The sequence below is a fragment of the Cyprinus carpio genome, chromosome A9 (genome assembly GCF_018340385.1).
Source record: "Cyprinus carpio isolate SPL01 chromosome A9, ASM1834038v1, whole genome shotgun sequence".
In the NCBI taxonomy this organism is placed as follows: Eukaryota; Metazoa; Chordata; class Actinopteri; order Cypriniformes; family Cyprinidae; genus Cyprinus; species Cyprinus carpio.
The window spans coordinates 11,847,422-11,861,950 of NC_056580.1; the positions used below are offsets into that span (position 1 = coordinate 11,847,422).

The window sequence follows — 14,529 nt, forward strand, 5'->3', positions numbered from 1 at the left end:
AAATATATCAGCAGCTTTATTTTTTTCATCTCACCCATAGACAGCAGGTTATTTTTTTTTCCCCTAACCAGGACTGAACTGTGTTTGTGTCCTTCATCCTTAGCCTTTTTAAACTGAGTTTTGAAACTCCTCTTAAATGAATTTAAATTAAATTCAGCTGAGACTTTCAAAGGGACATTGCTGAAATCAGGGATAATGAAATGTTCCTTCCAATAAGCAGAATAACTTATTTTCCTAGATATAAGGTTACCTGTCATGACACCTGCAGTCTGCATCTGAGTCATACATTTGTAATGAATCAGACTGTTTTAAACTGATTTTAGGACTGTCAATACATAACACTTTTTATACAATTAATTACATGATATGCAGATTAATTCATCAAATATATTGCATTTATTTGTCAAAATTATGATCCTGTCAAAGACAATACTGTGGCCATTGTGTAAATTAATAGACAAAAAGTTACTTAGAACTGGTTAACTAAGTTACCTTATCATATATAGTCAAATACTTTAAATGGTCAAACATCACATTATATATAATTTTACTGTAAAATACTGTGAAATGTTTGGTTTTTGGAAGTAATTACCGCATATCATTTATGGTGTCAAACTGTAAAAAAGGACATTCCCTGCATGACACATCACATATGATGATATTTTATTTAAATAGTTATACTTATTTATTTATAAAATATACCATAACATTTAACACTCAAGTGCGCATCATGTATTCTTTACTTTTAGGTGGTACAGCAAGCTTAAAGTGCTCTGAAAATTCCTTACTATGGAATGTAGGTACAGGTCAGAGGGCATGAATGTCTAAATAAAAAATTCAACAGAGCTTTTGCTAAAAATTACAGTACATATTCTCTTTGTTGTAGCTTTTATGAATGTCAGAAAACATTCCTCATTGTGACTCACAGAGGGATTACAAATATAAAAGACGACAGAGAGAGAAAAGCATTCAGAATTTATCAATGTTCATTTAGTTGGCTTAAAAAAAACATCTGTATTTTGCTGTTGTCTGACATCTGTCTGTGGCCTGATTAGGTCAGTCTAGGGTCAGCTGGTCACAGTACTCCTGTTTTCCATGGTCATCAGTGTCATTCAGCCTGAGGGAGGCTTTTTGCTACATATCAAAAATAATTAATAGCAATGTCTTGATAGCGCTGGCGTCCAGTTTTGATGTGGCACAGATGTTAGATGTACTTTTTATTTAGAGTTGTCATTCTGTATAACTCCCAAAAAAAAATATATATATATTGGGCAACACAGCTGTTTTCAACACTGATAACTTTGCATATTTCAATGTAATTGGTAAAATATTGCCTCTATTAAATATTATGAGGAAAAAAACATTGGTAATAAAATATCACAAGTCCTGAAAAAAAAATATATATATATTGAACAACACATCTATTATCAACACACACAAAATATATTGGGCAACACAGCTGTTTTCAACACTGATAATATGAATTGTTTCTTAAGCACAATATCTGGATATTAGAATGTTTTTTGGAGGATCATCTGACACTCAAGACGAGTAGCTGTAAGTGTATAATATTAAAAAACACATAAATTAATTAAGAATAAAATATCTTTCTTACCATAAAATAATATAACAGACCTCAAACAATATATTAAAAAATCTTTCTGACCCCAAACGTTTGAACTTAAGTGTATAATATTAAATTATTCATATTTTTCAGTAAAGACCATTCAACAGCAAGGATGTACTAAGTGTAAATGTTTTAAAAACATAGAAACCCATCTTGGTTGACCACTAATCTGAATATTAGCTGAAAAGGTCGACTCATAAACTCTGTTGACTGTATATTAAGCTTTTTTTTTTTTTTTTTGTTAACTAGCAGCTCCAGTATACAGATTACTTCCCTTGTCTTAGGCTGTAATTACTACAGCACAAGTTTAAAGCAACATCCAAGAATAAAACACACAATTACACATTTTAGTGCCTGTCAAACTGTATAATAATCATTTAACTGTATTCATATCCATTGTGACCTTGGCCCTTGTCAGCAGAAGATCTTCATTTCAATCTGCCAAGTGTTCAAAAATGAATGGCTGATCTGTGCAATTAAGACATTATTCTTCATTTCTGTTGCTTTGATTTGCACTTGTTTTCAGTTTGCAACTTTACAGTATTGGTAGATACTAAGTATAACCACCATTCTGTAGGTGTTGATGTTTTTTTCTTCTTCACTTTTCCATCTCTTGCGAACCTTTTAAACTCATTGAGATTAAAAGAAAAAAAAATATGTTTGTTAAGGTTTGTTTTTACATGAAGACAACATTTTCACATGCCAATGTCTAATGTGTATATAGTGTGGAATCAATATTTCAAAGACTTTGCAGTCAGCTAGTGGTCATTTTATTATAGGGCTTTGTCCAGCCTGTGTTGAAATGGCGAATATCTCAGTCAGATATCTCTAACTTTCAGTTCATTCTCGAAATGTAATCTCTTTACTATTCACAGTTAACAAAGAACTCAACCTCATGATCAAGGCATATTAACCATGAAACACTAGCTTTGCAAACCACGAGACCCACGTGAAAATGGTGTATCATTTCAGCAGTGAGACACTTCTATGCTGATGTGAATGAGAATTAGTTATCACAGGCCTCCAGGGTATAATCACAGCACATTGTTTCAGAGTGGCTTACCCAAAGCTCCTTTTTGTTTGTCAGGAGAATGACATCAGAGCACTGCGGAGGACAGCGAGAGGGAAGAGTCATCTGCACTCAACTACTGGCAATCAAAGCCACACAAGCAGAGATTATTTATGCTTCTTATTTTGCTTTCAGAACAGATTATATATGTCATGACGCACATTATCAAAATTATATTATATTCACAATGTATATCCAAAATTGTGTTATAAACTATATAGTATATATGCTATACAAAAATAAAGGTTCTTTACTGGCATTGATGTTTCCTTAAGGAACATTTAACACCCATGGAACCTTTCGGTTACAAAAAAGGTTCTTTATACACTTTATAAAAATAAAGGTTATAAAAAAGGGTGGGTTTTTTTTAAGGCAATGCCATAAAAGAACTATTTTGGTTCCCAAAATACCTTTTCAGTAAACAGTTCTTAAAAGAAACACGGTGGCACTCTCAGAAAAGAGACATTTACATAATTAAGATATATTTTAACTGAAATGTTGAATTATTTTCTGAGGGCAATGATACTTTTCACAAGTTGTCACATTTATACAAATTATACTATTTATTAAAATATAACACATTCCTGCAGTTCCACAAATTATTTTTGTTTTTGATTTGTTTTATTTTTTAATGATTGCTGAAAATTAAATGGCAGGTTACATTGTGACAACTTACCCCATAAAGTGTGGCAACATACTTTTATGAATAAATGTTAATAAGTCATGTAATGCATCTAATTTGCATATTCTTGGGGCTAATCATAATGAAAAAAGAACTGTAATAATGAAAGTAATAAATTGGCAATATTTTCATGAGAAGATCTCATATATGAATATTGATCTAATTTCATTTCCTATAATGACTTGTTGTGTTTCCCCAAAATGCCTGATTAGCATGTTGTTTGTCCTGGTGTCCTCTGCAGAAGACATGTAAGAAAATTATGCCCTGTTTCGTAACAAAAAGTCATAATTTTTTTCTGAGATGTTTATTTACAACAAACAAATTGAAAAGTAGCCAGGTTTAAATTATAATTACAAAACATTATCATATTTCCCTAAGAGTGCTAAATGTGATAATTCTGTCAAGATCAGTCATATTTTAAAGACCAAGGAGAGGGAGTGTTTGTGATCAAACCTCCAAACATTTGAAATCTCTAAAAAGCCCTGAATGTGCTGCAGAACATCCAGAAATAAAACTGTGGCATGTATATGGTCTCAGAGAAATTCACTATAATATATTATGTCCTTTACAAAGGACAAAATGTTTATGCCTGAGACCCAGGAGGATATTTCTGAGTGGTTAAATGGAAGACTGTTGAGTGGATAGATGTTAAATCGTTGTGCGGAAGTGTTACTTTTCTCAACGCTTGCCATTTTGAGCCAATCACAACTGACTAATGCTAAGCGCTGAGAGATAATTCTGAGATTCCTCAAGTTTAACAAACATGATATACGCTTCCACAATATTTAGTTATATGGAGAAAGATGTATATTATAAAGTAGTAACATCTCTTCTCTCTAACTCGTGTACCAGTTCATCTGTAAAGGGCACGTCTTTGTTGTTGGGCCGAGGCGCGCCCCCGCTCGGCGGATCTACGTACCGCGAGAGACATGAGTGGCGCGCAGCCATGTCTGCTCCCGTGCTGTCGCTTCCTTCATTGGCAGGATAAGCAGCACACTGCAAGCTACTGTGATGGGCTGCTTTTGAAAAGACACAAATACACTTCAGTCTTAAATAGTGCCGCTTAAACTTAGCAGATCCTCAAGGACCGTCCGAACCTTAAATTTAACAGTATTGACAGAATGACGAGAAAAGGTTTGTGATCTACTTTTGTCGGTGTTGTGGATATAGTTTAGCTTGCTAACCACATAGCCAACTAGCCGACAAGAATCTGACTAGCTCAAACAAAAGACTAGATTCCTTTTGTCCCTAAAAGACCACATTGTTTCATTGATATACTGGGCTTTCAGTTAATGATATGTAGCCAGCGAAGAATTAAACATTAGAAGCTGACCAAACAATTCTTTTCATAAGATTTGGTGTTTGCATTATGGCTAACCAGTTTCTTTTTGCCATGTTGACCAAGCCCAGAAAACATTCCGATTTTAACATATGCACATAACTGAACAACAACAAAAAAATTAAAACATCTGTTATGTGTATAGTAAACTTTTTAATTTCAGTGGCCTGAGATGAAGATGGTTGTCCTCTCAATTTAGGAGCTCACTGAACTTATGTTGTAAATATCGTAATGTTTATCATAATGACAGTCTAGAGTTCAGTCAGTGTTGTTCAGAACTCAATATAGCTGTGAATGTTGTGTATATGTCATACTATATTTTTTATTTACAAATGTATTTTTCCTGATATCTTATTTTAATTAGGCACTGATTAATGGTTAAGTGAGGACTGATGGCAAAGTTTATTATATGAAATGTATGTATTTATATTCACAGGTTGGGATGAGGAGCTCTTGGATCATGCTGTAAAGTCTCAGTAAAACACAAACTCATTTCTTCAGTTTTACCTGATACATGTGTACAATGGCATCAAGAAATGAAATTCAAGATAGTTACTGAAGCTTAGGTGAGTTGGAGGGTGTTGAGCAGTTATCATTTTAACTCAGAGTTTGTTCTGCAAAGTTTTTTGGCTGTAATGTTTTTTTAATTGTTTGATTAAGAGTGAAATATAATGAGATGGATTTGTCTGTTGGTTTACCAAAATACAACTAATGTGCCCTTGACTATACCTTGTCAACAAGGGCAAGTTCAGACCTGCATATCAGGCCTGTGCCAACAAGCCATGTAGTCAGTACATTGGACTTAACTGATTCTGATGTTTTTTTGGCATCATCAAGCACACCGATATTTAGAGTGCTAGTTTCTCGTAAGCATTTTAAAACACATGTTTGAGTTGGTGTTCTGTCACACTACAGACTGGATTGTGATATTGCATGCTTCCGGTGTCATAGGGTTCATAAAGCTTATATTATTTCATTTCCTTCCTCCACTTTGATGCCTAAAAGCGTCTTGATAGATTCTGTGCCCTGAGTTGGGGTTAGCAATGATTCTCATTTGACCACAAAATGGCTTGCTGATGGCAAAGTCAAAGATTTTATATTTTCAGGTCAGGAGGAGAGGCAGAAATTGCTGCCGTTTCTTTTTCTTAAACGATGCCTTTGCTCTGTGTTTCCATAAAGGTTAAGTGGTGAAAGCTTTGGGACCATCAGCGCTTCTTGTAGTGGGGAGTGAGCTGGCCATGTCAGGGGTCCCAACCCCTCCTCCTCCAGGGGAGATGTCCAGTGGGCCTGTGGCGGAGAGCTGGTGCTATACCCAGGTGAGATGGACTGACAGCTCAAGTAGTCATGAGCAGACTTTGCTGAAGTATTTTAGAAGCTGTTTATATAGCAGATCTCAGCTGTGTAATTGTTTATATCTTTGCAAATCGTAAACCGTATTATCGCACAGCTCTGTACGAGTATGTAAAGTTGAATATACGTTGAATACAACTTCATCCACATAAATACAGTACACTCATGTGAAGCAATGTATAAATATGTGTATACATATGGTATAGCCAAATTTTTTTTTTTTTTTTTTTTTTTTTTTTTAAATTGCATCGCAAAATGTTATCGCCTCCTCTTTATATGAAGTTGGTTAAATAATTATGTCCAAAGTTATCTGCGTGCATACAGCATATTCACCTAGGGTTATATGTACAGTACAATATAGCAAACCTTTACTGCTTGATTTCTTGTATTGTTGCAAAATGTAAACTGTCTTCGCCCAGCACTAATCTGCTAAATACGACTTTAAGAAATGAAGATATTAAAATATTAAAACACGGATTTTCTGAAAAGCTGCTTTAAAATCATTGTGAAAAGCAATACTGATAAATTTGACTTGACTTGAAATTTGACCATTTCTTTCAGTCTTAATATGGCTCTCTGAAATGACAAGTGTAGCTTGAGCAAATGCATATATTTTGATCTCTTGTTATGGTGCTGTGCACAGTTTGATCTAATGGAGGATAATCAGTGCATTAAAGTAGATAGGGTGACACTTCATTGTGCAAGTGATAATGAAACTCAAGCAGTCATCATAATGTGGTCATGCTGGTTTATCAGATACGGTAAAATGATACTGAGACAAATTTCCGACGGGTAAGACTTAACCTCAGGCAAATGCAATGCAAAGTTGAATAGCAGCTATTTAGTTGCTTACAAATGAATCAGATGTTAGTAAAAAGTCACATTTGAAATTGAAAGCTGCCTGTTCATTTGTTCTTGTGACATTTGGCGTGTTGTCGTCTAGGAATGATGGCACATCGCTTTGTTTGTTGACGGCTATCAGTTTTCACTGATGGTAATCTTTGATGATCTTGTAGGTCAAGGTAGTGAAATTTTCCTACATGTGGACCATAAACAACTTCAGCTTCTGTCGAGAAGAGATGGGTGAAGTATTGAAGAGCTCTACCTTCTCCTCAGGGCCTAATGATAAGATGAAATGGTGAGGAGGCGTGCATATGCATGTGTGTGTTATAATGTTGTCATGCTCAAAATTTATAAGACATCTTTGTCTATCTTCAGGTGCCTACGGGTCAATCCGAAGGGACTCGATGATGAAAGCAAAGATTATCTATCGCTATATTTGCTACTAGTTAGTTGTCCAAAAAGTGAAGTCAGAGCCAAGTTCAAGTTTTCTTTACTGAATGCTAAACGGGAAGAGACAAAAGCAATGGGTGAGAACTTTGGAGTCATGTTGTTTTAAGTCCTGCATACATTTGTAATGTCAAGTGTCTTGAACTTAAGTCATTACTGGCTGATTGCTTTTGGTTTGTAATTTATTTACCGCTTACTTCTCTACCCAATGCAGAAAGCCAAAGAGCATATCGGTTCGTCCAAGGCAAAGACTGGGGCTTCAAAAAATTTATTAGGAGAGATTTTCTGCTTGATGAAGCAAATGGACTGCTACCAGATGATAAACTCACGTTATTTTGCGAGGCAAGTATGCGTTTTCTTCATGATCTGTCCGGTTCCTCAAATTCAAACCTTCCATGCATGAATGTCTATTGGTTTGGATCAATCCCACATGAGTAATCATTTTAAAATGCATTATTTGTCCTAAAGCATTTTTAAGTGTTATGCAATAATATTGTTTTCTTTAAGGTGAAAAAAGTGGTGTAACTGTCCTAACAGTGTAAGTGTTTTAATATGAAATTAAATTATTACATTTCTAAAAACTTTACACTTGCATTTTGAACTAGATTTTTAAAAAATCTCTCTTTATCATCTCAGACAACCTTAATTGTTTTTGATCCATTTGGGCATTTGCTTGATCCATTTTTACCTCCGTCTTTTAGTTACTTTGACGTAGTCATCCAGGTGATTTATTATTGATTTTTTTCATAGAATAAATGGAAGTGTGGAGCCTGCTAAATGTTTTTCTCTGAAGTAGATCGCAGATTGAATTTCCTGCACGTAGCATGCTCTGAGTAGCCGTTTGACAGCTCGCCCTTCTCTTCAGAACATAGCAGGATAGAGACGTCACCTAGAGCAGCAAATGAAATGGGTTGTCAAATGAATTTACTGTAACACAATTATGAGTCTTGCTTGAAAAATAGCCGACATGCCTGTTGAGATCCGCTGCAGGGTTTAATATTTGCAGGGAAATTGGCAATATCAGAAGGCAAAGTTGAAACTAAATGCAAATTGCAGCTGATATGTTTTCCCTCATTAATTGGACAGTTTTTGTAGATGATTATTGCCAGAAAAACTATTAAACAACTGCAGGACGCTTGCTTTCATCAGCTGAGTTTCTGATAGCTGCAGTTGTTTTTCATTTTGCATGAAAGCTTTTTCTCCCTCTTTCTTTCACCTCCATTTTGTTCAACACTCTTGAATATTTTTGTAGCGGGCCAGATTGCTAGTACTCTAAGTGTTTGTCAACATTATGTACAGAGACCGTATAAATTGGAGCACTTAGTCAATTAGTACTTAATATGACCTGCATTTTTGCTGCAGTCACATAATTAAAGCAATAGTTTGCTCAAAACAATTATTTAGCATTTGAGGCCATATTTTATCATGGATGACATCATTGCTTTGAGTTGGTTCAAATCAAATTTGGCATAACACACTTTTACATAGTTCAGAGAAGTAAATGAATCCTGCAAATAAGACTACATTATATTGGGGAAAACGTGGCATTACGATATTTTGTTTTCCTGCGATATAATGCGATATGGAATAATACAGGAATTTTCACCTGACGACTTCACCAGATTTGGCAAAAACTTTGGGGTTTACCTTTTTTTTTTTTTTAACCTTTTCCTTTTTTTTTTTTTTTTATACAAGAACCAGCTCAAACCTCTTTCAGTAACCATTTCAGAAATCTCTTTTCACTTGAATTTTCATAAGCCACATTCCCACTGCTTATGACCTATTCAATGACTATAAAATAAAAATCATTATTAAGAAATAAAAAATATTAAACAAAAAAGAAACCTTGACATAAAACTAAAAATTTGAATAATAAAAATAATTGTAACTTAATGAAAAATAACTGTATTCAATTTCACAAAAAAAAAAAAAAAAAAATACTTTCATTTTCAAACAGTAAACCATGATTGCAACCAAGGTTACTGCTGTTACGGTGTCAGACTGAAGCTCGGCATCATGTGTTGTTTTGCAGACATGCAGCCCATGAACTCAGCCTCTCTGAATTCGATTCATATTTAAATGAACCAAGCCCTTCTCAGAAGCTAAAAACACTTTATAATAAATCACACATGTAAATGCCACACTTCACTCTGACAGCAAATATTCATTTAATTAAATCAAACAAGCCATATTGTGATATTGATTTGCAGCCCTAACTGCAAAGTAACATGCATAAAATATGCATTAAAAAAACATGCTATAATAAATAACAGAACAGTATGATGGCTTTTCAGTAAATCACATTGCGTAACCAGACCAAGTGGTTTAATTGGACTTATGATGTGTGTTGTTAGGTAAGTGTTGTCCAGGACTCTGTGAACATCTCTGGACAGTCCAACATGAACATGTTGAAGGTTCCGGAGTGCCAGCTGTCGGATGACCTGGGTAACTTGTGGGAATGCTCCCGCTTCACGGACTGCACTCTATATGTGGGAGGACAGGAGTTCAAAGCCCACAAATCCATCCTGGCAGGTGAGTTTAATCCAGACCCCCAGCCCTGCTGACCACATCAGCTCCATGTCCTCCTCTCATCCCAGCGACGCTAGCTCAGCACGCACCCTTCAGAGGGGTAGTGTTTTTGTGTGGGGAGACAGTTTGTGTGACCTTGGCGGTAGTGTTTTCTCTCTTACTTTCTGAGGTCGTAATTCTTCAATATGACAGATCTAGATTCATCACTGAAAATCCACAGTGTGATCCACCGCTAATGTCCTCAAAGGACGACTGGGTTCATGAATGTGACTTTTTGTTTATTTTTGCTGTGTAGATTGACTCACAGGTCAGGAATAATCTAATGAAAACCAGACACTTGTGTTATTTGTTTTTGACTATATCGAGAGATGCTCATATAATGTGACTGACAAATGTATTGCTTTCTTGACAGCGAGGTCACCGGTCTTTAATGCCATGTTTGAACATGAAATGGAGGAGAGTAAAAAGGTATGCATTTGATGCTCTTAATATATTGCAGTATTGGTTTAGTTATGTTTGCCGTTGTGCAGCGTACAATTACATAAGCTGCTTTGCTTTCTTGCAGAACCGGGTGGACATCAGCGATGTTGAACCAGAGGTTTTCAAAGAAATGATGGGCTTCATATACACAGGAAAAGCACCAAATTTAGAGAAAATGGCTGATAGTTTATTAGCCGCAGCTGATAAAGTAAGTCTAAAGTTTTGTTAAATCTTGAAATAATGTTAAATGCATTGAGTTTACGTTAATGTTCATCATCTGTTGATGTGTTGTTGTTGTTTTTTTCCATATTGAGATGCACTACAATTCAAAGGTTTGAGGAGTTTGAAAAATGATTACTATTATTCAGCAAGGATGAATTAATCAAAAGTGACAATACATTTATAATGTTATAAAAGATTTGTTTCAAATAAATGCCAAACTTTCTATTCATCAAAGAGTCCTAAAAAAATAAAATTACAAATCCCAGTTTTCAAAGAAATATACACTACACTGATAATAAGAAATGTTTCTTGAGCTCCAAATCAACATATTACACTCATTACTGAAGGATCATATGACACTCAAGACTGGAGTAATGACTGCTGAAAATTCAGCTTCACCATTACTCTTTAAAATATATTGAAATAGAAAACAGTTATTTGTAATGCTTGACTATTGCTGATTTTATTGTAGTTTTAATCAAATACATACAGACTTCGATATATATATATATATATGTGTATGTATGTCACTTTAGCCAAGTGATTCACTAAAAAAATATTTTTGAGCTGGATTTTCAGCGAATAAAGACTTAAATTTTGCTCTGTTTGTCTCAGAATATAGTCATATGGACTATTTCAGTAATGCTTTTATTGTGCGTTTTCCTTTTTGAAGATTAAAATCTTCAGAAAATTGACCAGTAAATGATTACAAATGTATTATTTTGTGTTGTATGGAGGAAAAAGTCATACAGGTTTGGAACAACATGAGGGTGAATAAATGCTGACAGAATTGTCATTTTTGTGTGAGCTAATGCTTTAAATGGCATCACAAACCTTTCAGTGTTGTTCTGAATAAGTCATGTGTGTCATTTTTCAGTACGCTCTCGAGCGCTTAAAGGTCATGTGTGAGGAAGCCCTTTGCAACAGCCTCTCGGTGGAGAATGTGGCAGACACCCTCATCCTTGCCGACTTGCACAGCGCAGAGCAGCTCAAAGCACAGGCCATAGATTTTATCAACAGGCAAGCTCCGCCAAAGAAACTCTGCTTGATAGATTCCTGCTGCCATAGCTGTTTACCAGCCAGAGAATGAGAGTATTTTTCTTCTATCTTATCCATAGGTGCAGTGTCCTCCGACAGCTGGGCTGTAAAGATGGGAAAAACTGGAATAGCAAGTATGTAATTAGCTGATATGTGTGACACAAGATTAATACCAAGCTCTTATCTGCTCTCTTAGATGCATTAGAATTCATTGTTTTAGGTTCTGGGCAGCCCGAGCTGCTTGGCTGGTACCCACAGCCCGCATATCTCCTGATACCAGTTATTAATAGACTCTGACTGTCTGAAACGTCAAGGAAGAGAACATTTCTGCATTATAAACACATCACAAAGTCAGTATTATAGATCCCTGGCGCCCTGTTGATCGTACTTTTCAGAACAGCAATAACTACTGCATTAGTGCATGCCTATTTGGAGGTAAATGGCTCTTTGTATAAATAGACAGTTGCTTGAGTCTGAATATGCACCATTGAATTGAGCCTCTCTTACCTTATTTTTTTACTCCATTAGACTGGATTAATCCACAGTGCTGTTATCGATTTTTAATGTGTCTTGTGTTAATACTGAAACGTCTTCACCCTCTCCTGACAGTCACGCCACGGACATAATGGAGACCGCGGGCTGGAAGTCAATGATCCAGTCTCATCCTCACTTAGTGGCGGAGGCTTTCCGTGCACTCGCATCAGCACAGTGCCCCCACTTCGGTCTGCCCAGGAAGCGCCTAAAACAGTCGTGACGATGTTCCTGCTTCTCTCTTGGGCCTGTCCTGGGGGCAAAAGCCAGAAAACTGCAGAGTTTTGACTCTATCCCATTGTCATCCGACCCGACAGCACGGGACTGGGACAGGCTGATTTCTCGACGGCAGCGAAAGCTGTTCACACCCTTCCTGAGAGATGGGTTCGGCATCTGAGCTTTATTTTGCGAATCTTTCTGTCACTTCAAACAGCCTTAAACTATCTGCCATGACTCTTGTGTGGATTATTGAATTCTCTCAGTTCTACTCTGTGCCTGCCTTGTCCCATGAGACCAGGCCTCTTCCCTGTTGCACTAGTTCCCAAAGTCTTGCTGTTTTATATGGCGCTTCCTAGGAATGCGTCAGGAGTTCAATGCACGGGAAATAGTATATATTCCTAATGTTTAGTTATGCGACTAGACATTAAATAAATGTTAACACAATGAGTGCAAGGTCATTTCTTTACACTTTTTGAAAAGATAGCTATGCCCCATATTGATGGCACGATTTCTATGTAAAGACACAGTTTAACCATGGGGGGGAGGGGGGAGAGAATACTAGTACTATTCCATATTGTGGGAAAATATGCATTTCAGATTTGTATTGATGTTTGTAACCAGGAATTATTGTTTGTGTCCTGCCCCTTGACCTGTGATAACATTCAAAGTGTCATCTATTCACAAGTTTACAAACGGCTACATTTTTTAGACTCATTAGTGTTGCTTCCCTTAAATTGGTCTGCCATATACAGACAAGTAGTTTGAAGTTGTCTGGCCCATAATTGCATTTGTGTAACCTGATTGAACTTGTCAAGACAATCCATCTTCGAACACACTATCCTCTGTTATCAGAAAATATTTGGATGCTGAGCATCAGTGTGTGGCATTACTGTGCATGTCATATGGATGGAATGATGAATGTGTGTTTGGGAAGTACAGATAGATTGATTGTCATCGATCTATCAGAGTTTTGTTTTGTTTTGAGCTGTGGTGTTCCAGTCGAACTGACAGTGATTTGGACGACTCTCTACATTGTGTCATGCTAGACTGTCTTGTTCTGTTAAAGGACATGTTTTGTGAAGATTCTGGAATTTGTTCCATCTTTTAAAAAATGTTGTCTGCAAGAATGCCTGCATTAACTCATTAAAAAAGTTTTTCAGCATTCAGTGGTATTTTTATGTATGATTTCTATAATACACTTCCACTCAAAAGTTTGGGGTCAGTAAGATATTTCTTTTTTTTTTTTTTTTTTTTAACGAGTCAATTAAGCTCACCAAGACCGAAAATACTATAAAAGTAGTAAAATGATTTATATTTTAATATATTTTAAAATGTAATTTATTCCTCTGTTGACAAAGCTGAATTTTCAGCATCATTACTCCAGTCTTCAGTGTCACATGATCTTTCAGAAATCATTCTAATATGCGGATTTGGTGCTCAAGAAATATTTCTTATTAATATTGAAAACAGATGTGTTGCTTTCTTCAGGATTATTTGAATAAAAGTTTCAGAAATACAGCATTTGAAATAGAAATCTTTTGTAACATTGTCTTTACTGTCACTTTCGATGATGCATCCTTGTTAATTAAAAGTATTAATTAAAAAAATCTTACTGATCCTAAATTTTTGAATGGTATAGATGTATATACATTAAATGTAAGTTTATAATAAAAGTAGTCTCTAAATTGGCAGTAGCAGTTTTTAAGTCATCTGCAGGTTTTTTATTTTTTTATTATTTTTTTCATATACATAAGCAGTTTATTATAGTACTATATAGGGCTTATATAAGGACATTTTGGTTTGGTTACTTGTGTTTAACACATTTGAAGAAGGTAAAAAAAGGGGTGTTGCAATGGCCAAAAAGAACAATATAAGAACAACCGGCCATCGAGTTGAACTGCAAATTGCATTTTGCTAAACATAATAGTCATTTTATAATTGATTAAACATTGCAGTGTTATTCTAAACACTATACAGCATTAGCACAATTGTTCCTGGTTCTGTAACTGCAGTGTAAGTTGTGGTACCACGACCATTCTGATCTCTGCAGCAGTCACAGCATATTGCTCTCGCACCCTCCATGATGGGGAAATCAGGGCTAATTAAAGCGAACAGCATGCAGTCCGTAATCCGAGCTATCGAACACGCATCTT

The 14,529-nt window shown here is 35.7% G+C and overlaps 1 protein-coding gene across 1 annotated transcript; it reads left to right on the top strand.

Moving 5' to 3' along the window:
- The first annotated feature begins 4,345 nt into the window (after window positions 1-4,345).
- On the top strand, window positions 4,346-13,538 carry spopla (speckle type BTB/POZ protein like a). The gene is made up of 12 exons (XM_042763482.1): window positions 4,346-4,512; window positions 5,154-5,283; window positions 5,897-6,033; window positions 7,084-7,205; window positions 7,286-7,437; window positions 7,572-7,699; window positions 9,712-9,889; window positions 10,299-10,354; window positions 10,452-10,574; window positions 11,466-11,608; window positions 11,707-11,760; window positions 12,236-13,538. Exons 3-12 carry the CDS (start codon window positions 5,956-5,958, stop codon window positions 12,378-12,380), a joined length of 1,179 nt encoding a protein of 392 aa, XP_042619416.1. The 5' UTR covers window positions 4,346-4,512; window positions 5,154-5,283; window positions 5,897-5,955; the 3' UTR covers window positions 12,381-13,538.
- Window positions 13,539-14,529: the final 991 nt, after the last annotated feature.

What these genes read in the sequence shown, in the direction of transcription:
- spopla (XM_042763482.1), top strand. Translation starts at nt 5,956, where the DNA reads ATGTCAGGGGTCCCAACCCCTCCTCCTCCAGGGGAGATGTCCAGTGGG. An exon ending in CCTAATGATAAGATGAAATG is followed by an intron (nt 7,206 to 7,285) that starts GTGAGGAGGCGT and finishes GTCTATCTTCAG; the next exon opens with GTGCCTACGGGTCAATCCGA. An exon ending in TATTAGCCGCAGCTGATAAA is followed by an intron (nt 10,575 to 11,465) that starts GTAAGTCTAAAG and finishes GTCATTTTTCAG; the next exon opens with TACGCTCTCGAGCGCTTAAA.